Source organism: Thunnus maccoyii, chromosome 7 (genome assembly GCF_910596095.1).
Source record: "Thunnus maccoyii chromosome 7, fThuMac1.1, whole genome shotgun sequence".
In the NCBI taxonomy this organism is placed as follows: Eukaryota; Metazoa; Chordata; class Actinopteri; order Scombriformes; family Scombridae; genus Thunnus; species Thunnus maccoyii.
Genome location: NC_056539.1, coordinates 6,688,590 through 6,710,011, shown reverse-complemented (window position 1 = coordinate 6,710,011; position 21,422 = coordinate 6,688,590). Strand labels below are relative to the sequence as shown.

Genomic DNA, 21,422 nt, shown 5'->3' with positions numbered 1-21,422 from the left:
CAGGTACTTGTGTGCTGTTTTAGTGTGCTGGAGCTAAGCAGCTAATTAGCTATCTAGCCTGCTAACTGACATTAGTGGTGCATTTTTCCCCAGTGAATGTCTGTTTGGTGGCTTGTTCAACAAGCTAAGCTTCAGGACAAGACAAGAAGGTGACTTTAGCAGGAAAACTAATGTGGGTTGTTGTTCAGAGTCTGTGGTTCTCGTGTTGTGTAGCAGGATGCTATCAGGCTCAGTGTGACATGCTCTGAGTGAGCAGATGACGGAACAGTATTTAATGTAATAATATAAAACTAGCGCGCACAATAATGAAATCAGAGAATTTAATATACACATTTCTCCCTTTTGGTTTCCGATTTTTTCTCAAAGGAGATCACAGGACAAGTGATTTACAGAGCAGATATGTATACTCAGTTCAGATGCACATATGTCAATCACATCATCTATCAGAAGAACCTTGTGTGAATATAAACCTCACTTTTCACAGACAGACCACCATGTCCCATGGGACATAAAAATGAACACAAAATAATTTGTGAGTAAATTTCTCTGATTACATCAGTCAGTCATAAAAAGAACTGTGTGTGATTCTTTATTAAGGACCCAACATATCTAATCCCCAGACTCCCTTTGAACTACCTCACCTGTTTGACGTTGTAACCTGTCTTGGCGCTGGTCTCAATGAACATGACACTCAGCTCTTTAGCCCTCTGTTCACCTTCCTCAATTGTGATTTGCCTGTGAATAGAGGAGAATTATCATTAATCATAATTATCAGATAATAATATACTGTTTACTGTACACATGGACACAAAACAGAGGCTCATTTTCTCATATTAACATTCAACAAACACAGGTAGATACTAAACAAGAATCATAGTGAAGCCCACTATTTGCAGCTGAAGCTCCTTTTATTCTAGGCTAGTGAGGATACACTCAGACTTAATTAGCTAATGACTGAGAATGATTAATTACATTGTCCTGTGAGAAATTAATAACAGCCAATTTGCATTACATTTTAATGAATCTGGCAGTGACTGTTTGGCTCTGGCTGTGAAACGGAGGCTGTGTCAGGTGTCCATTAACACAAACAGAGAGATCACTGCGGTCCTGCTGACTCCACAGCCTATAGAGCCAGCATGTTCGTTAAGACGACTGGCTTAAATCAACCTGCCACTGGTCTTCTGGGAAAGCCATGACGTAATCCGCCTGTCTTCTTTGTTCCTCACAACACAAAGAGAGTATTGGCTCTTTACTGAATCAAAAATACCACTTCTTTACTTCCAACTTGTTCTCAGTGGTTGTAACGCCTGTATAAACACATATACATCAACAACATTATATATAACTGATCATCTCCTCCTTGAATGACTCTCCCTTTGCATCACAGCACCGAAGAAAGAGAAGTCTTGTGAGATAGGAAAAGAAGTTTCTGTGGCGAGAACAGTGACACTGCATTGGAGATGTATTTACATAATAACACCACCTGACAGTGTTGCACCAGTGCTGCTGTGGCTATTTCTGGATGCATGCGTCTGAGTTCCAACTTAAACAAAACCAAAGCTTATTCGTCATCATACAGGCAGTTGGCAGGAAAATTGCATAATGGATGTGCAATATGTGGCATCCTAGCAACATTCAGGCACGCTAGCAGGACTATTTAGAATCTCAGAGCAGCTCTCTCCTGAAATACTGTACATGACATCAGCTCTCACTTGAGCCACTGGTGATCACACTCTTCAACTGTATAAATATGGTAAGGGAGCTGTGTCATTACTATCCATGGTCATTAAGAACTCAAGCATGTCAAAGAAATAATCAAAATATTGATTTGCTCCTCTTGGTTTCCTTGTGTTTATTATTTTCCAAATGTAGCCACACAGCACACACATTGACATGTGACACAACAACAGAAACAGCGCGGAGTGAGAAAATGAGTGCAGACAGTGAGGAAATTGTTGGTAAAGTTTGATAAATAAACTGAAAAATAAAATAAATGAATAATAAAAAGTCAACTTTTTTTCTCCTGGTCTTCATAAATGATCAATAATTATCAATATTGACTGAAATGAAACATTTTGTTGTGATACATTTTTTCACTATATCGCCCAGCCCTAGATGAAGTCAAAGAGAATTTTCAACCGACTCTGCAGTTCCCCCTAAACTCTATGACGCCTTTTTTAGCATCTTTCAGCTCATTGTTTTGGTTTTATGGACCTAAATTTACTGTTTTGATTCCGTCTCAGCGTTCTCATCAATTCCTTTCCAGCAGCAGCAGGCAGATGTTGTCAACAAAACGGCTCTGACAAACCCCCTGTACACTATCTGCCCGGCACCAAATGGCAGACAGACAAAGTTAACAACTAGCTGATGCACATAGTGGAGCATTTAGCGGCTAAAGGTCCAAATACTTTAAGAAGAAGTTAGAGAGTGAATATTAGGTAGACCCACACACAGCTACAATTGAATGCTAATATTGCTCCGTGTCCCCTGGATGTGTTATGCAGCAACTGTTTGCTAACATGTTTATGAGGTGATAACAAAGTGGGTAGCTCTGGGACTAAAAAGTGAAGCCAATGCGAAGTGACTTCAACCTGCATTCTCTCTAATGACCAGCAGGGGGCGACTCCACTGGCTCTAAAAAGACGTCCGTTTGTATAGAAGCCCATGAGAAAATAACCCTACTTCTCACTTGATTTATTACCTCAGTAATCAGTTTCCTAATGAGTTATGGTCTCAATCATTAGTTTTAAGTCTTCTTCAATACAGCATGATGTTCATTTTGTAAATTATGGTCCCATTTAGAGTAAAATAGACGATAAAGCAGGGTATGTTTTAATGCGTGGCTACCTTGTGATTGAAAAGTCGCTACAGGTGGTGCATGAGGTGCTGTAGTTTGACCATGGGGAACTCCTCCCCAGCTCCAAATATGGTCGCCTCTCATCACCTCCGGCACCAAAAAACCAAGATGGCGACGGTCAAAACGCCAGACTTGAGGCATCAAAACGGGAGTCCACAAACCCATGGGTGACGTCACAATGGCGATGTCCATTATTGTTATAGAGTCTATGATGATAATACATCATTGTTGTTTTTACAGCTTGTTGCACTGCCCCCAAAGTGGCCAAAAAATATAATATACAATACAGGGAGTCATATGCAAATCATCTAAAATCCTGTGAAGGCTCCAGGTAGTTGAGGAGAAGAGGATGGCTGAACAAAATGCAGTCTTAACAAGTGCAGTTTTAAAAATCCCTGAGCTTCTTCCTTTCAGTGAACAGCACACCAGGCTCCACTTGGTTGATGCTGCTAAGATGCACACTAGATTTCCCTTATGCAGGGCTCCAGGGGCTATACGGCACCTAAACTGTGCATACTACAATTTCCCTAAGTCCTAAGCACTGTGAAATGCTCCGCCACGCATGAATGAACAAACCAACAAACACAGAGAGAACCCGGCTCTCACAGAGGTGCTACTCCCGACTACCTGATAATCAAATTGTATGAAACCACATGAATATCTGCTTCTTCTCAATTAACGTCAAGGGTAGTGTTAGATGTGTCAGTGTTGATATAGTGAAAGGCAATGTAACAAGACAATTGCATCACTGACTTATTTTAAGGCATATTTTAAAGGTCGAGCCACACACACAGCCAGCTAGAAAATGATTTAAGATGTCACAGACAAAAACATTTTGCCACCAGACTTTTATCTCAGCTGTGGAGAATATCCACTCCCTCATATTGAGATGTGTTGACTCTCAACTCACATTTCAATGTAAGCCACATTATTTACAGTGATGTCAGATCATGTGCCAAGTCATTTCATCAGACACTGACATACGATACACATGCACTACTTATTGTTTTTCATTTATTGCACTGTATATGTCTACAGTCATGCAATGAATCCAAATAAATGATTTTATCAGTAGGATTTGACCATTGCTACTGAAACCTCCTCCCGTGTAGTCTCACTGGGTCACTGAACACGCGCAGCAGTACCGACACTGACAGCAACATTTATCATTTCATGTATGTGAAACATTCACTGGCATCTCCAACCAGATTTTAATGAGGAGTGTCACTAACTGACACTGTAATTGAACAAGGAAAAAGGTGGAAAAGAAGGTGAAAAGGGCCTTTTAAGATTCAGAACAATTGGTTAAGATGGTACAGTAGGAAAGTGGAGCAGGAATAAGCTGCAGTGAAATGCTGTTTTTATTTTTTCAGCACTGAATTGGTCCAAAACATGTCTGGCTCATACACAAAGCAATAGGGCTGATTTACCTCCAAGAAGAAGTTAATTAGAAGAAGATGCTGAGGTGACATTAACACATTTAATGCAGTAAATAGCCTTTACTTCTTTACCATGGAACATTTACTCGAGCTTTAACCTCCAGATCCCATTAAAACCCAACTAAATTGCAGCTAAGACAAATTACCCATAAATTAAAGAAAAAAGGTTCAATAGATTCTAGCACGCTTTTTTTCCTGGGGCTCCATATTTACAAAAATAATTTCACTTCTACAGCTTGTTCTGCATATTAATGACAGCTCAGCTAGCAAAATATATTCAGACAAAACATGAGCTGTAACATGAGCAAGTTTAAAGCATATTAATCAGTCTTGATTTTCCAAGATCTAAAATACTCTCCTTACAACATTCACATAGTGGAAACAGATGAGATGATACATGTATATGTATATACTTGTACTATGCTATTGCTCTGTTGCCTGAAACAAGAGCTTTTTTCTTTTGTCTGCTGTTACAGCAGCTGTGAACTTTGATTGCCAGATCCAGTGAGATGCATCCTGGAAACTGCCATCACCAGCAGTTTTCCTATTCTCCCTTCAGTCAGTTGGATGTATGTTGGGGTATGCCAGCGGGAATTTCTTTCTGCAGTTCATGCTGATAAAGCTGAAATGTTACCATATGGCTAAATATTGCTGGCCATAACAATTAAATTCAGGCATGTGTGTGTATAATTTATGCATGGTTATTCACTACATTAGAAAACATTATTTGTGGAAATGAAAATATGTGGAGAGAAAAGGAAGATAATGGAAAGTAGTCTGGTTCTATGAAGGAAGGAAACCCTTCAGTCACTCATTTTTTCAGTTAATCAGATCTGATCAGTCAGCCAGACCAGAAAAATAATGATCGGCTGTTTTAGTGAAGCATCTGTCTAAAACTGAGGTGAAGAAAGCCCCAGATGAGTCATTACTGAAGATAGCAGACCAGAAATAATGCAAAGACGGATTATTGGATCACATGAGGTGTTTATGAGCCTCCTCACTTCATCTTAGAAATATGCTATTAAAAAAAACCTACTCTGTACTCTCTTCTGTTGAGAAACATTTGCCACTGTACAGCTGATCACTGTTAGTAATGTTGATTTAGAGTAAACAAGACATAAATATAAATAAGTATCTTGCCAATTTAAGAAATTACTAAAAAAAGGAAAGTTATGTTCTGTAGTTTAAACCTCGCCAAGGGCCTCAAAAAGACAATGTTTGCAGTTTTCGTTAAGTGCTTCAGCAGCCACTGCACATTTCAGCACAAATACAGAAACATATTACATTACTGAGGATATATATAGATTGTTAGGACAAAATGAACCAAGGTAAAAAATTTTTAGTTTAATTTTCTACACTGTCAGGAAAATGACATTTTCATTTAAAAAATAAGGAACAACGGGACAGAAGATTAGCCATATTAGACATATTAGCTTCACATTTTATCAATGACTTTACATGTGAAATAGATCTCAAGCAAATACTTTGCACATATGGACCATTAATGCCTTTTATCACAGGGACACAATCTATTTAATGGTTCAGTTCTCCCTTTATTTTATATACTCTTCTTCTTCTACTGTACATCTCTGCTTCACGTCATTTCATTTTTACACTGTGTCTATAGGGATTTATTTTTTCAATCAATTTCTTTCCCCACCTTTTTTTTTATTTTTATTAAACATCCTGTCTCATCAGCATTTTCTCACCTTCTCTTCATTATGATATGCAGTCAGTTATATACGTACATATAAATGTATATTTGAAAAAAGAATTCCCTTGTGAATGTGGTTCATGATTGCGCTTGTGTCACCTGGGACTAAATCACAGAATAATTTTCCCAAGCAAGCAATATTTTTCTCATTTCAAAGCAAGCAGTGTGACAGGAAGTGACAGCTGAGCTGCGTAATGTCGCACCATCATATAATATACTATAACAAAAGTAAACATAACCAGTTATACCACTGAGTGTATTCATTAAGATATTTGATATATTATGTAGCAAACATTTAATTCATTTCTCATACCTGTCTTCATCTAACGTTGAGGTGGTATTGATATTAAATTCATATAGTAAAATATTACGAGTTATACTGGTCTCAGGATGATCAGTTCTGTCTCATTAATATACAGATTTATTCAGCAAGATGCTCCGACATCTAATCAAATAATCTACTCTGCAGGGGGAGCCTGTGGAGTCGGTCTGATGTTTTCATCATGTTTTGTTCTCGAAGGTATTGTGCTCAACTGAATGTGGCTACAGACAAACAGACGCCTCTGTGCATCAGGGTTGCCATGGTGTCAAGACATGAAAAGAAAAGCTGACAGACAAAATGTGACAGAAGTGCTGAAGTTAGGAGGCAGCTTCAGTAGTAACTACCTACCTCTTATCTGCCAGGTCTGTTTTATTGCCGACGAGCATAATGATGACATCACTTCCTCTCTCTGTTCTCACATCATCGATCCATTTTGACGTCTGCTGGAATGAATTAATGTCTGTTGGGAGAGGAGGGAAACAAAGCAGAGACAAATTAAAGATGCTGTTTGTACAGTTTGCAGTGACATTCAACACGCTGACACATCTCCCGCTGTTACTGCTCCAAACAAAACCATTAACATTTCAGCTGAATGTTGGTATTTTCAAAACAGCTGGCTGGAAAAATGTGAACTCTACTAATAAGAACAAATCTCACATTTAGCTTTACATGGTAGTATCATCATCAATAATCCGAGAAGAAGATACAGTGTTTAAAGTTACTGTGGAAGATCATACGAAAAATCTTATACATTGAAAATATCTTACATATCATGTTATACTGTAGCATGATCAAAGTCTTAATAATGCCTTTAACCTTGCCTTGTTCATTGAGTCTGCAGGCTTGCTGGCATGCAGACGAAAGGTCATATTGTATTCTTGGACTGGGAATTTGATGAGAAAGATTCCATGTCTTATTCACGGTGAAAAGAGAACATGGTTTTGTGGGAATGGTAGACCCACATTCTTTTTATAAAAGCAGGAACAGAATTCATCTCCTCAGGGCAGCCATGTTACATGTCTTGGTCACTTTAAACCATCTCACTAATTTGAGAAAATAACAGTGTCACAAATTTCCCTCACAAATCCAATTGGAAATATTTAACAGGGTTTTAGCTTTATGGTTATGCAAGGGCCATCTTTTAAATACTACTGCTGAATATTACTGGTTCACTACTGTAGAGAAGAAGATACTGTTCTCTCTGAAAGGGGGACCATGTGAGGACTCATTACATTACAGGCCACAAGCTAACTAAAACAAAAAGGACTGAAATGGTGGCTTTGAAGAGGAAGCTGTGGTGCAATGAACCTAAGAAGCCCCTTGGTTTTTCCTTTTTAAAAACCACCAAAGTGGTTTTTCCTCATTGGCGGACAGAGAATAGAACTTGAAATAGGATCTAAATAATACAATTTAGATAGTCACGGTTACTGGTTCTTAAGAGAATTTGAGAAGATGGGAGTTTAATGCTGTAAGCCGCATCTCATCGCTCAGTGGATCCAATTTGCTTAAGGGAAATATCAAGGAGATATTTGATATTTGTCAAATCTCATCTTGGATTTCACTGCAGTGGGAAATCCATCTGTCACATTGTTTCACAATTAGTAACGGTGAAGTGTTTGTACCAAGGAGTTTTAGAGTGAGAGATATGATCTCTGGTCCCTATGTTGACAGGAATATCAGAACTTACATGATTACAGCTGGATATTTCCAGATAGAGAGTTTGACACTTAGTTGGCCAGTTCAGTAGCTAATTCAAACATTTCACGAAGGACACTGACTTGTAATGTCGTAGACCACCACAGCCACAGTGGAGTCCCGTATATAACTGGGGATGAGGCTCCTGAAGCGCTCTTGTCCTGCTGTGTCCCAGAGCTGCAACCTCACCTGGGGTTCAGAGAGAGAAAGCTGAGGAGGCTGAGATTATTCAGATAGTCAGAGAGCCTGGAAACAGTAGGCTCCCTCCAGGCACACGAGCTTAGACAACACGAACAGGAGCACAGACATAGACAGATACAACACAATACAACACGAGTGTACAGAGCACAAGATCCAGACTCGGGCATTATTAATATGAGTGGATTCCACATGATGACACTTCCAAGGTCGTACCGCTGAGTACAAGATGAGGAACGGTGAGTCATGCAGGACTTTATTATAAGGATGATCAGTTCTACAGTATGTGCTTCTCTCCAAGAGAAAGAGTTGCTGCACTACTGACACGTTGCAAACATTTAACATCTTTCTCACGACATTATGTAGCTGTAACTGAGGTTCTCACCGTTCGATCTTCCAGGTACATGGTTTTCGACAGGAAGTCAATTCCAATTGTGGCCTAGTTAAGAGAAAAGAAATCCATTGATCAACATCACTGTAAAAACAACAAAAAAGCTAGAAACAGACAATGTACTCAGGAACTGAATAATGCATGTTAAAAATGGAGAAGATCAAGAGGAGGATCACATGTAAAATATAACACAATCTAATACAACAGCACTGCAAAAAATTATACCTTTGTGAAGCTTATCGGGGTTAGTTTTAGTAGTTTTTTTGAGTAAACTGTTTATTTTTGAGTTTCTGACGTTTTAGTACTTAGGCTACGATATACAGCGTATTGTAAGGTGTACCTCAAGGTATTTAGAGCTGTGAAATGACAGGCAGTTTCAATAAGTTGCCGTCTGCACACTCATTTTTCAAGGATTGTCATCCGCACACAGCTGGCAACAGTATGTGGGCTTACATTTTGAAAATATTCACCTTTAATAATCAGAACAACTGTTTGTGTATTTTGCATGATTTTTATAAGGAGCTGCTTGAAATTATGGCTCATAGCATTATGCATTAGCCATTTATAACAGCAATCTAAGGGTTCTCTATTGTGTCTCGATGCAGATGGCACTGTGTTTCCTCTTCAAGGGATGTTTACTGTCTGCAGCCAAGCCCACGGCTCTCCATTATGCTGCCTGCCATGACATCAGGTGCTCTGGCTCAGTCAAATCAAAACCTAGAAATCAATGTTGAGCTGCAGATCTGTTTATTTCCTGATGCCAGAGCTGTTCGGTTTTGGACGTGTGACAATGAACTTTCAGCTCTCACAATTGCAAAGATGGCGAGGCGAGTTTATTTATATAGCACTTTTCAGCAAGAAGGGAATTCAAAGTGCTTTACATAAAACATTAAAAGCATCAAAACAAAGTGCAGAAGAAACACACTTTAAAAGGACATTTAAATATAATTAAAACAGCCATTAAAGAGCTAAGAGAATATGGCCTCTTTTCAAAACAGACAACACAATGCTTTTAAAATATAAATATCATTATTATAAAAATCTGTATTAACTATTCTATTACTGGTTGCCATTAACACACCAGTTGATCATCTGTTGTTAGTCTCACTTATATTCAATATTAGATTCTATGCACCTAAAATATTTTGTGTTAGTACGTGTTAGTACGTGTTAGTACGTGTTTGTACGTGTGTGTGTGTGTGTGATTCCTGTATGTGTGACGGGGCAGGAGTGTGAAGGGTTCAATGGTAGCTGGTACACGGCTGACCCGAGATTAAGCAGCAGTCCCCAGCTGTATAGTTAAAGCCTGTGTGACCCCAGCCTGCACTCCAACACTGGCCAGCTGGAGCCCCTACTGTAGATGGCTATAGATAAGTCTGCTCGGCAGACAGAGAATAGGACGCAGTTTCCTGCTTGCGCTTCACAGTCAACTTTATTTTTAAACAGTATCATTTTGTACCAAGATACATTTTGATATGTTTGTACCCATCTGTGATTAAGCAGGTGGGTGTATCTGTTGTGTTCGTCTGTGTTAGGCAGTCCAGCAGGGTGCCCACTGCCCACTTTGACAGAACTGGGCATCAGCAGCTTGATCACGCACTTGTTTCCGTGGCGATGCCAGCTACCACAGTGGACTAACTCAGAGAGTCTGGCATGAAGACAGGACGTCATTTATACTCTTCCTTTACACCCAGTCAGATCAAGCTCTCCTAGGCTGAAAATAACAACTCCAAAGAATAAAGATTATGTTTATATTATCGCAATAAAATAGAATGCAAGATTATAACACGTATATGTATTTTTTGGTCGTATCAGCCACATGACAGACACAAGTCCAGTTGGATTACACTAACTTTCAAAACAAATCCATTTATTCTGGCAGAATTTTAAACACTCAAAAAGTATTTTACAACTTTATATCTTCCTATTTATTACTGGAAGGCATGAGAGACTGAATAAATCACTGTGTGCGAGAGGTTAAAAGCAGTCATTTTGTTAAATTACCTACAACAGCCCATAAGTCTTTTTTAAATTCAAGACAGACTTGAACATCTGGGTCCCATGAGAAAACTTTGAAACTTGCTGATTTGGAGTGATATTATTGACATGACAAAAATATTAGCTTCAGTGAAGTGAAAAGCAGAGTGATGTTTCAGTTTTTCATGGAGGGTGGCAGAGGAGCTGTAGTCTCTCTCTGAACTCAGTGTCAAATATAGAATCCCACACAGACAGCTATACATGAACAGATTAGATCACGTGAAATTATTAATATCCCTTTTAAATTATTAACTAGCTCACATCGTTAGAAGACAGACCATAGCTCTCTCGCCCATTCTGCTGGCAACCGGGGCAAAAAAAAAATGCTTTCAACAGATTTAAGGGATTTCACTGTCATTATATACTAAATGTATTATTGACACTTTAACTTGAATATAGCTGTCTAAAGACATTTTATCACATGTGAAATCATCATTAAATAAATTGATTTTGACTTGAATTTTAGATGCGTGAAGACTTCAGGAGCCAGTTATTACTGCTGTGTCCTTAAAAACTCCATCATGCAAAAGAGTTTTAGAGTAGACACCGCAATGACAGAAACATATGTTGAATCCAAACAACACAAATAAGGTCAGCTGACCAAAACTAGTATTTGCAGTAGTATGATTATCTGCCTTTTAAAAAAACAGTCTCTTTTCTCTTAATATGTAAATGGTGGACTTCATAGTTAAACCCTATGAGCAGATCAGATAATGGAAGCAGGAAAAGTGGTAGAATGGATTTGTATGCATGTAAACATGGTGAATCAGCTGGCACTCTAAGGCCACTATCTAGACAACACTTAGATAATATTCTCCCTTTGCTGTGAGATAATTGACAGTCTAATAGCCATTTTGAGCTCCAAATGTCATCTGGGACGTTGTTAACCAACAATCTGATGTGAGGGGTCAAACAAACAGAATTTTAAAAATTGATGATGGACATTACAGTCAGGTAATGTGCTTATTTATCTGACTAATCATTCAGTCCAGCCTAAAAATGCGATATCACTATTAAAACCACCTTACAGTGGACTTTCTACAACATGAAAATGGGTTCACTGTGTCAAGTTATGAGCCACAAGTAAAACCAGATCAAACATCCCCACTCCACTCTTGATTTGGCCGTAGAAAATGAATTATCTCAACATACAATAGAAGTACATTCGAAGAGTAAATGTAGTTCACTAGAACACAATTCTATCCAGTCAATTCTGAAAGGAAGTAGTGGGATGATTAATGTTCAAAGTGATTCAGCAGTGGGCGCATTACTGCAGTGATGGATTAGATGTTAAATATGGTCAGGAGAAAATTCTAAAGGATAATTCCAAAAACCAACGTTGTGATTTGGTGGGATTGTCTCGTGGTCAGTCTGTAAAGATGCTACTGATTCTAGGGAGTTCTGTCTCCTTGTATTAAGTAAGTTCACTATAACTCAGGATTCAGCTGCGAGGTTGTCATGCAGCATGAGGCCGGCAGTATGATCCACACTAAATCATATTTGGTGTGTTAGCACAGGCAACACTGTGGAGTTATGATTAAACAGAAATGTAACTTTTGACTTTAATCACTGCATGTACCTTAATTAACGAATGTAGGACTTTAACTTGGAATATTTTTGAAGTGTTTTTCGAACTGTGCTAATGCTGCTTTTTATGTAAGTAGAGAATCTGAACACTTCACATGCCACTGCTGCTCCCACCAGAACTTTCAAGGTCCTCCATCTGGCAGGGACGCTGATGGACCTTTTGAGTCACAGTGAGCATTCTGGCAAATGCTCACAGCACCGTGTTTGACAGCAGTCTGTGAACACACCAAATCTGATTGATTTGAAGTTTACTGCAAACACAAGAGGGAATGGATGAGTCTATGATCACGCCTCCTTCCTCAGACAGCGGGATGCATTTATTTATATACTATATGTAGATTATAATAATTACAACATGCTATATTTGTAACCACAGTAATGAGTAGTGACAGCACAGTAGGTCTATTTAACTCACATTATTTGTGTCACAAAGCATTAGGAGTAGACTTTTACCCCACTACAACGTTTATTTATGACTAACCCAATCTTCCAGTGTGGCTGGTTAAGAAAACAGTTACACAACAGTTGGAGGAGGTAAGAGAAGATATGTTTAAATGTCTATATTACACCGTTTTACAGTTTTAACATAACTTTCAATGTTCTGATTGGTTTCTGTTAAATTAAATATGTCTATTAAATACATCTTTTATGTGGAAAATTGTTTATAAACTAAACTATTTTCAAATCTAGTATGATGACAACATTCAATGGAAATAAAGAAAGAGAACTACCATGGGCATAAGTTTAGTTTATGTAGAGTTGTAACAATTAGTCAATTAATCAATTAGTCGATTAACAGAAAATTCATGTAATTCAATGCAACTATTTTAATAATCAAATCATTTTCATTGTTTTTCAAGCCAAGACGCCAAACATTTTCTGGTTCTGGCTTCTCAAATGTGAGCATTTGTTGTTTTTCTTTGTCATATAAAAACAGACAATTGAATATTTTTAGGTTGTTGGATTGTTGGTCACACAAAACAAGCTAATTGAAGGCATATTCTAATAAATTTTAGATGGCATTTTTCACTATTTTTCAACATTTCATGGACTAAATGACTAATAGATCAAGAAAATAATCAGCAGATAAATCAATAATAAAAAATCATTAACTGCAGTCCTCATTTTGTACCTTTATTATGTTATCCTTTGCTTAAAAAAAGCCACAAAGTGTTACATTTGACCTGTTTTTTGAAATAAAATAATAAATGAGATGCAACAGTTGCACTAAATGGCAGAGTGTTTGGGCAGAGCAGACAGAGCTGTGGCCTGATACAGTCACAGCCTGGTGGCCAGGCCTGACTGACAGCTCCAGCACAGCTGACAAAAGCGTTCTGCCTCTGGAGGCCTCTTAGCCCTTTAGCATGTGCTGCCAGGCAGTGAGGACGCCTGCCTCTGTCTCTCTCGGCTGGGTGGCTGCTTGATGGGAGTCTGCCGCTTTAGAGGCTGCAAATCTGGCTCGCCTCACTCACATCCTCCTGCTGACTAAAGCCACTACCACGCTCAGTTTCATCTTTCTGATGGCCCCTGGTCTCTAAATATACTGCTACTCTCCCTTCAAAGGAGTGAACTGGGTCTGTTCAAATACACATGAAAAAAGCATGAAAACAAAAACATGCATCCTGGAAACCATAACTTCACAAATCTTCTCAGCCAGACAGATCTCTCCTGCAGGCTCACATTCAGAGAGTCTTTCCATCCTCACTTGACAGATCCAGCATCCCCCTCTGAGCAGCAGCATAAACACTCACGCTGAGCTAATGCATGCAGCATTTTAATTAATACTCAAAGGTCTCAGGAGCTGAGCTAGAAAAAAAACTGCAAAATCATTTACAGCAGTACCTGTCTCTGAGCCAGGGAGGAAAGAGAAGTGACATTAAGACACAGGGAGGGGTGAGAGGGGGACAGCATTCAAACACACACACACACAAGTTTGTGCAGCTATCCTTGTTAGGACATTGCATTGACTTCCATTCATTGTGGAGAGCCTAACCCAAACCATAACCCTGACCTTAACCATAACCAATTCATGCCAAACCCTAACCTTGACCTAACCTCAATCCACACTGTACCCCTAACCTCAACCAGGACCTAAGAAATAATGTTTTGCTATCACCAGGCTTTGGTCCCCATGAGGACTACTGGTCCTGACAAGGTCGGTTTTTATATCAGAAAAGGTCCCCAAGAGGTAACAAAAACACACACACAGAGGGAAAAACACACATTTAGCAGAGACTGAGCTCTGGCTTTGATCTATGGCTATAAAGCAGAGGTTATGGCACCCATAACAAAATCATTAATCCGCTATATGAAAAAAAACCCAAGAAGGTGACTGTGAAAAAGGGATGAAGAGGTTGTTTTCTGGAAGCAGAGTTAAGTGGAGGATTCAAATGGCTTTATTTTACGCTCAAATAAAATAACCATCTGATTTTTATTTTCCTCCCGGGCTGCTTTTATCATTTGGGGTACAGGCCAGAGACCAACATTAAAAAGCATACTGTATGGGGACGTTATTAAATAAGCAGATGCTATCAGTCCAGTATCTGTCTGCCTGGCATGCTGCCTTCCCACTTAAATAAAGAGGACGAGTGAGGAGAGCTCTCTGTCCCTTCAGGCCTCATCACCACGAGGCTGCTGCAGAGGGCCATTTGTCTAGAAAACCCATGTTCCCCATGCTCCTCAGAATGACTGCACTTGGCGCTGACTTTGACGGCTGCTGGATTTCAAAGCCGTAATTTATCCAGCTGCATTCAGGTTGGGAGTTACAGCAGTGGCCTTGGAGCGAGACAGACTGCAGGCAACAACAGACGCCCACATTCACTCCAGGTAATGGTACTTAGGAGTGTGCTGCTGTCTGAGAACGATGCAGGAAATGATCATGTCACATTTACTATCTGTGCATTAAAGGCCTTACTTATAAAGATATTAATCTTGCTACAGTCTGGAACATGTTGCATAATACTGGATGAAAAACAATTTCCCATGTCCCAGCTTCAGTGTCAAGTATGTTTTGTCCAGAAACACTAATGATGGAATAATAAAATGAAATAAAAAAGCATCTCTCCACTCGACTATCAGCTAATCATCCAGAAAAAAACTTTCCACTTTGAACAAGAATCAATGAATGTAATTTATTTTCATTTCTTTTCCCACAATTGAGACACTGATGGGGGTCAAATGTTGGGTAAATAGCTGTTATAATAACTCTACTTCCCAGCCAACCATACCCAAAACTAAGCCTGTTCCATAGCAATTTGTGACAATGAGATGTTTTAAGAAACATCTATGCATCATGGAGACTCAGCAGCTTAACAACACAAAAGACACGAGCCCTAACAGTCAGTGTGAAATGTCTGGCTCTGTAGTCTTTCATGACTTACGAATGTAGAGATATAAGAGGATGCAGGAGCAACTGTGAAAGCACAGCATTGCAGAGCTAACACAGACAATTTAATCCACGCACAATGAGCCATCCAAATCTCATTACAGCACAGCACTGTGCGAGCACTAAAGAATAGAGACCTGTTTTTTTTTTTCTTTGGGGTTAGCAGGACGCAGTGAGGCCAAAGAAAACAGGTTGTTTTGCCAACACTGATAATATAATAAAAACTAAATTAATACAAACTGAAGAAAGCTTTTGAACTTGTTCAACTTCCTGTCTGTGAAATTTAAAGGGGACCTATTATGTTCCTAACCATGTTTCTATATCTTATTCTGGGACTCCGCTAAAGTAGCTTTGCATGATTCACAGTTCAAAAAACTCCTTATTTATCTTATACTAGCCCTTAATGCAGCCCCTCAGTTCAGTCTCTGTCTCTAACAGGCAGTTTTAGCTCCTGTCTCTTTAAGACCCCCCTCCTCATGAGCCCAATCTGTTGTGATTGGCCGGTTTTCAGGGAGATGTCGAGGGGCAGTTGTAGCAGAGTCATGTTAAGTTACCACCGATGCAAACCCAACATTTCCTGCTTCGTATTAAAAGCTTTTAAACGACTAAATAACGTGAGACTTTTATTGTGAAGAGTTTACAGGAAATGAAATATGTTCCTCACCGAATTAGCAGAGCTTCGCAGCTTTGTTCTGTGGATCAGTGATAAGTAGAAGCAGAAACAGCCAAAGTGATGATGATGTTAAATGAAGAGCTGCAGACGACCAGAACACCCCCAACAGGTAAACTACTTATTTTCCTTTGCCCTGCTGTGTAATGGAACACTCACAGCATGCCAGCTCAACTCGAGTCATGGCTCGACAGGACAACCCCAAAAACAATGGAAAAATGCCGTAATGTTAGCAGAGCAGAGCGGTGAACTCGCCATGTGCGTGGAGCAGATGACCATATGAAGAAATCCGTCACAAGCCAATGTCAGCTTGAGCTGAAAACAGAACAAACTGTTGGCATTAATCACAGGGATTACTTCTACCTATGTTTACCTCATTATTTGACACTTAAGCCATGTTTAATATGAACATCCAACAATATAACATCATATATATATGACTGAAAATAAGGAAAAGCATAAGGTCCCCTTTAAATGCATATTATGTCATTTCTGCCGTTAGTGGGCTCTCAATCAAAACAATAACAAAAGATGAAGTTGGATGATGTTGTGAAGTAGTGTGGGATCATCGGAGTTGCTGTCTTCATTGTTAAACTACTAGCTTCTCCCAGTTAGGAGTCCTTCAGTGTTCATCGTTCAGGAGGTTTTTACTGGGAGCCGAATTATCCACAGAGGTCTCTTCCTCTCCAAAACAAACAGACCCCATGATTAAAACTGGTAAAAACACTGAATAAAGCAGTTTCTCATTAAAAATCAGTGTTTCTCTGACACTGTTCAGTCGACACAGGATGTAAGGAGCTGTGAGCCGAGCTGTTGCTAATGTTTGCTCATCTTGTTTCTCTGACAACTTAAGACATCCGATGACTAAAATCCTTCATCCGGTTGAAAGTTAAAACGACCTAGATCTAAAATGTTCATCGTAAAAATTTGGCTTAAAACTGAATAAAGTCAATTCATGACAGTTGCTGGTGGCAAACCACAACGCTGACATATTATCTTACATGGGTATACTCTTTGGTAGACGCCATTGTGGCAGACAACCACAACACTGACGTATGCGCACAAGATGATTATCATCTTGTGCATGTATACTCTTTGGTAGAATATACTCTCTATAGACTGTTTCTGTGTTCATGTTGTTTACCCTGTCAACTGACTGATTTGAATTACCCAGGATGCATTGTCAGTGTCTTCTATACATGTCATGTCGAGAACTGTTTAGTACAGATTTTATTCTAAATGACCAGCGACGTGTCTCAACAAACAACATGCAAACCTTGAATCAAACACATGTGGTACCCCAATGTCTTATTACAGATCAGCTGAATAGCAGTTAAATGTTATTAGAAAGCAAACTGCTGATGAACTTTGAATTGAAGAGCTGTGTGAAACGGTAGAAGTCTTCCACAAACCCAAGTTTCTTAGCATGACATAGATTGTTTTCCTTCTAACAAGTAATAAATTAGTTTACCAGTCATATTACCAGCAGATGATAGAAAATTATCAGTTAAGTTGTATTTCTTACTTGAAATTTAGCCAAACAAATGGCTCATGTTTTCTTCACCTGCAATGTTTCATACACTGGTGGTATTTCAGTGTTTCTTAGGCTAATCTGCTTATGGTTTTTCACACATTGCAAAGGCTCATTACACTGTACATTCTCTCAGTAAAGAGCTTCAGTGAGCTAAAAGAAACACACACACACGCACACACGCTACACTATATGAGAAGGGGGGAGGAATAGCTTTGTACGATTTATTTTTAATTCCTTTTTTATTACTATATAAAGTAGATACTTTTTGCTTATAAAGCAATAATACTGCAGGTTTTATTCGAGGGTCCTTTGCATGTCTGAATACGCTTGCAAAGACCTCTTGCGTGGTAGCTGCATAAGCAATATTCTGTTTTTAGGATGACGAGTGAGATTAGCCTGCGCTGGAAAACAGGGTTAGAAATAGTGATCGCCTGAGGGCCCACAGTGTTCTTCATGTTGTTCAGTTCAAAAAGGTGTCTGATTTAACATCCTTGTTATTGCCAACATGGAGAGAGAAGAAAATAGTTCTTTTTTGTGAAGGAATTTCGTGGATTATTATCCAAGTCACAAATTTTATTTGAGCCTTATTGCTTCTAAGTGGAGCTGTATGTTTCACTATCGAAGCACAGTGTGACTGATCAGTAGCGACCAAATTGATCATTAGAGACAAAATCTTCACTCTCAGTGCCTGCAGTAGCACTTACCTGATATGTGTTGTCAAAGCTGTCATACATGAACCGTGTGATCAAAGACGTCTTCCCAACTGCAGGAGAAGAAAAAAGACAGAATGCATTAAATGAGAGACAAGAGGCCTCGGCTTCCTGTATTCAGACACTCTATAAACGTAACAGCGGGATTGGTGGTTATGGTATCTGCAACGGCTGTCACTGCTGCCCAGGGAGCTCATTACTGTGTGTGAGGGTGACCAGGAGGTCAATGGTGGCATCAGGTCCAGATGTAATTACAGTGCTGCTGCTGCTGCCAGCATTATGTGTGTTCCCAAAACACTTACATTTCCCATTTAATATGTTAAACTAGTGCAATGCCCATTCAAAACCTGCCTGCTTCAAACGCACAATTGCTTGGCCTCCATTATTGCTTCTTCAACACAGAAAGATTAATACATTTGATATGAGGTGTTAATGAGTATATACACCAACAACATGAAAGAAACTAACATTCTATTATACACAGATGTTAAGTACTATAGTAGTGAATCTTTTCTCATTTGCATTCTAAAATGAAGTGAATCGATCATATTGAGCTTGTACATCGTTTATTTTCTGTGGCTTCAGTTCAGATCGTTTGAGTGGGTATGTTTGCTCAAATATGAGACATACTGGTTTTGAACTGCCCGTAGGACGTAGCCTATGTCTGTCCATACTTGATTAAAAACTGTTTTCACTGTCTATTTTTCTCTTTTAAGAGCACGCCAAAAAAAAACTTTCCTCTGACTCACTGTACAGCTCTGACCACCGGCTGTGTGTTCATGCTTACGGTTTATTATTATGGAGTACGAAAAAAAAATCAGAAACATAAATATTATTTGGTGAAAACAACCCATGCATGGACTTGACGGTTTAATGAACATTCACACTGAATATTTTCTAGTTTTTTCGTTATTTGACTATTACGCCTGTCATTTAGCCATTTCCAGATGTGCCCTATGCAATTTCCAAATCATAAAATTTTATCCTTAGTAAGAGTATCCACTCGTACTAATCCAAATTCATATCCAGATTCAGAGAAATGTTCCACTCCATCAGCGGAGGACAGTCACCACATCAACACCCTGCTCTTTTACTCCTGGACAGCATTCTCCCCCTCAGACACAGAGCTGATCGGCTCGCTGTTCGCCTGTTTATTCACAGTTTATTAATATTAAACGTATCACGTGTACAAGCACGCCATGTGAAAATACTTTTCTCTGACTTGCTGTACAGCTCTGATCTCCAGCTGTGCTCATGACATGCAGTCACAGAGCCCTGAAGCCCCGCCCCACTGCTGCAGAACTGAGCAAAGTTAAAAAAATAACCCTGATGACATCATCAGGGTTATTTTTTTCACTTTGGAAAGATCCTCCAGAACTACAAAACACATTGTACAACGGTTTTCACAAGATGAGCAGTGCTCATTGTGACAAATGAACTGAACTTAATCAGTGGAGTGTCCCTTTAAGTAATGACAGAAAAGTAAAATAGTAAAAAGTAGTAAGGTAAAATATATTCAAAACTGCAAGTCATTTGATTAATGAACTTTGGCGATAATATCAATATCAAGGTGAAGCCAAAGGTAAAACTTGTTCATCCTGTTCCTTAATATCTGATCAGTAAAATCAGTAAAATGCTGATTTACAAACAAAAAAGACAAAAACAAAAAATCTTAACTGGTTCAACTGGTTCATATAGTACTCCATTACCCCTTTTAGACAATTCGTTGCTGTTATGGTTACTTGAAATGCTAGATCCCATGTATCTAAACGCACCCAACTGTTCGATCTGACGCTTTGCCCTTTGGAAAAATGATACTTAACTAAACTGCCAAGAATCATTATGGAGGCGTGTTATGGTATGTGACTGATAAATGACTGGAAAACAGACACCTAATTTCATTTCAATTCAATAATTAATTCATCATTTTGGGAGCATATGACATGTTATACCAGAATTCATCACTTAAAGAGAAGACGGCTGGTTAGACACGGTTGACTTATTGATAGATGGCTTTCTGATTTTTTTTCCTCGGTGGTTTTATTAATGAAAGGGAAGCAAATGGGGAAGCCAGCAGAAATCTATCCCATCATCTTCTTATATCCATTTAGCAGCGGTGCAGATGTCTGACTGAGAGCCGATATCTTATATCCTTCTAACTCCAGTAGAACAGATCCAAAGACCAGGATCCAGATGAGGGTGCAAAAACACAAACATATAACACCAATTGTTTTCATTGCACTGGTTCCACGTCTCCTTCAGGATTGACTACAAAGTCCCGCTACTCACATATAAATCCATCAACAGACATGCGCCTCCCTACCTACAGGAACTGATTATACCACAAACCTCCACCTGCACCCTCAGATCCGCCAGCAGGTTGTTCCTCCGGGCCCCCGGTGCTAAGCTCTGCAGTATGGGGGACTGAGCCTTCTGCTCTGCTGCACCATGGTTACGGAGCAACCTTCTTAACTATGAGGGCAGCACAGACCCTAGACTCTTTTAAAGAAGGCCTAAAAACTCTACATTCATCTTAACTCTTATTGCTATTTCTTTATGTTTTGTGTTCTATGTTATTAATACTGTAACACTTTGAGTTTCACTACAAATGAGAAGTGTGGTACAAATTAAATGTATTACTATTATTTATTATTACTAAAGGGCTGCAGTTAAGACCAATTAGCCGTCAACAACACGGCCAGACTCCGTATGCTGCTGACTACCACACAGTTAGTGGTCTACATATACCCCTGATGCAACATGCACACATCTTCTTATGAAAGTGCTATCCCAGATTTGTTGTTTTTAAATATTTGAGAAATTTCAATTCATTATTCATGTAAAGGAAGTGTACTGTAACTGAGTATTCAAAATTTGCAGGCA

At 39.1% G+C, this 21,422-nt stretch overlaps 1 protein-coding gene across 1 annotated transcript in view; it reads right to left on the bottom strand.

Moving 5' to 3' along the window:
* Nucleotides 1–21,422, bottom strand: part of rab6ba (RAB6B, member RAS oncogene family a) — a 59,111-nt gene that overhangs the window by 10,412 nt on the left and 27,277 nt on the right. Inside the window, exons 2-6 of the mRNA XM_042417208.1 lie at nucleotides 18,534–18,592; nucleotides 8,611–8,664; nucleotides 8,111–8,216; nucleotides 6,681–6,792; nucleotides 642–735 (exon numbers count right to left, since the gene is read on the bottom strand). Coding sequence (XP_042273142.1) covers nucleotides 642–735; nucleotides 6,681–6,792; nucleotides 8,111–8,216; nucleotides 8,611–8,664; nucleotides 18,534–18,592 — 425 coding nt within the window. The remainder of the gene's footprint in view (nucleotides 1–641; nucleotides 736–6,680; nucleotides 6,793–8,110; nucleotides 8,217–8,610; nucleotides 8,665–18,533; nucleotides 18,593–21,422) is intronic.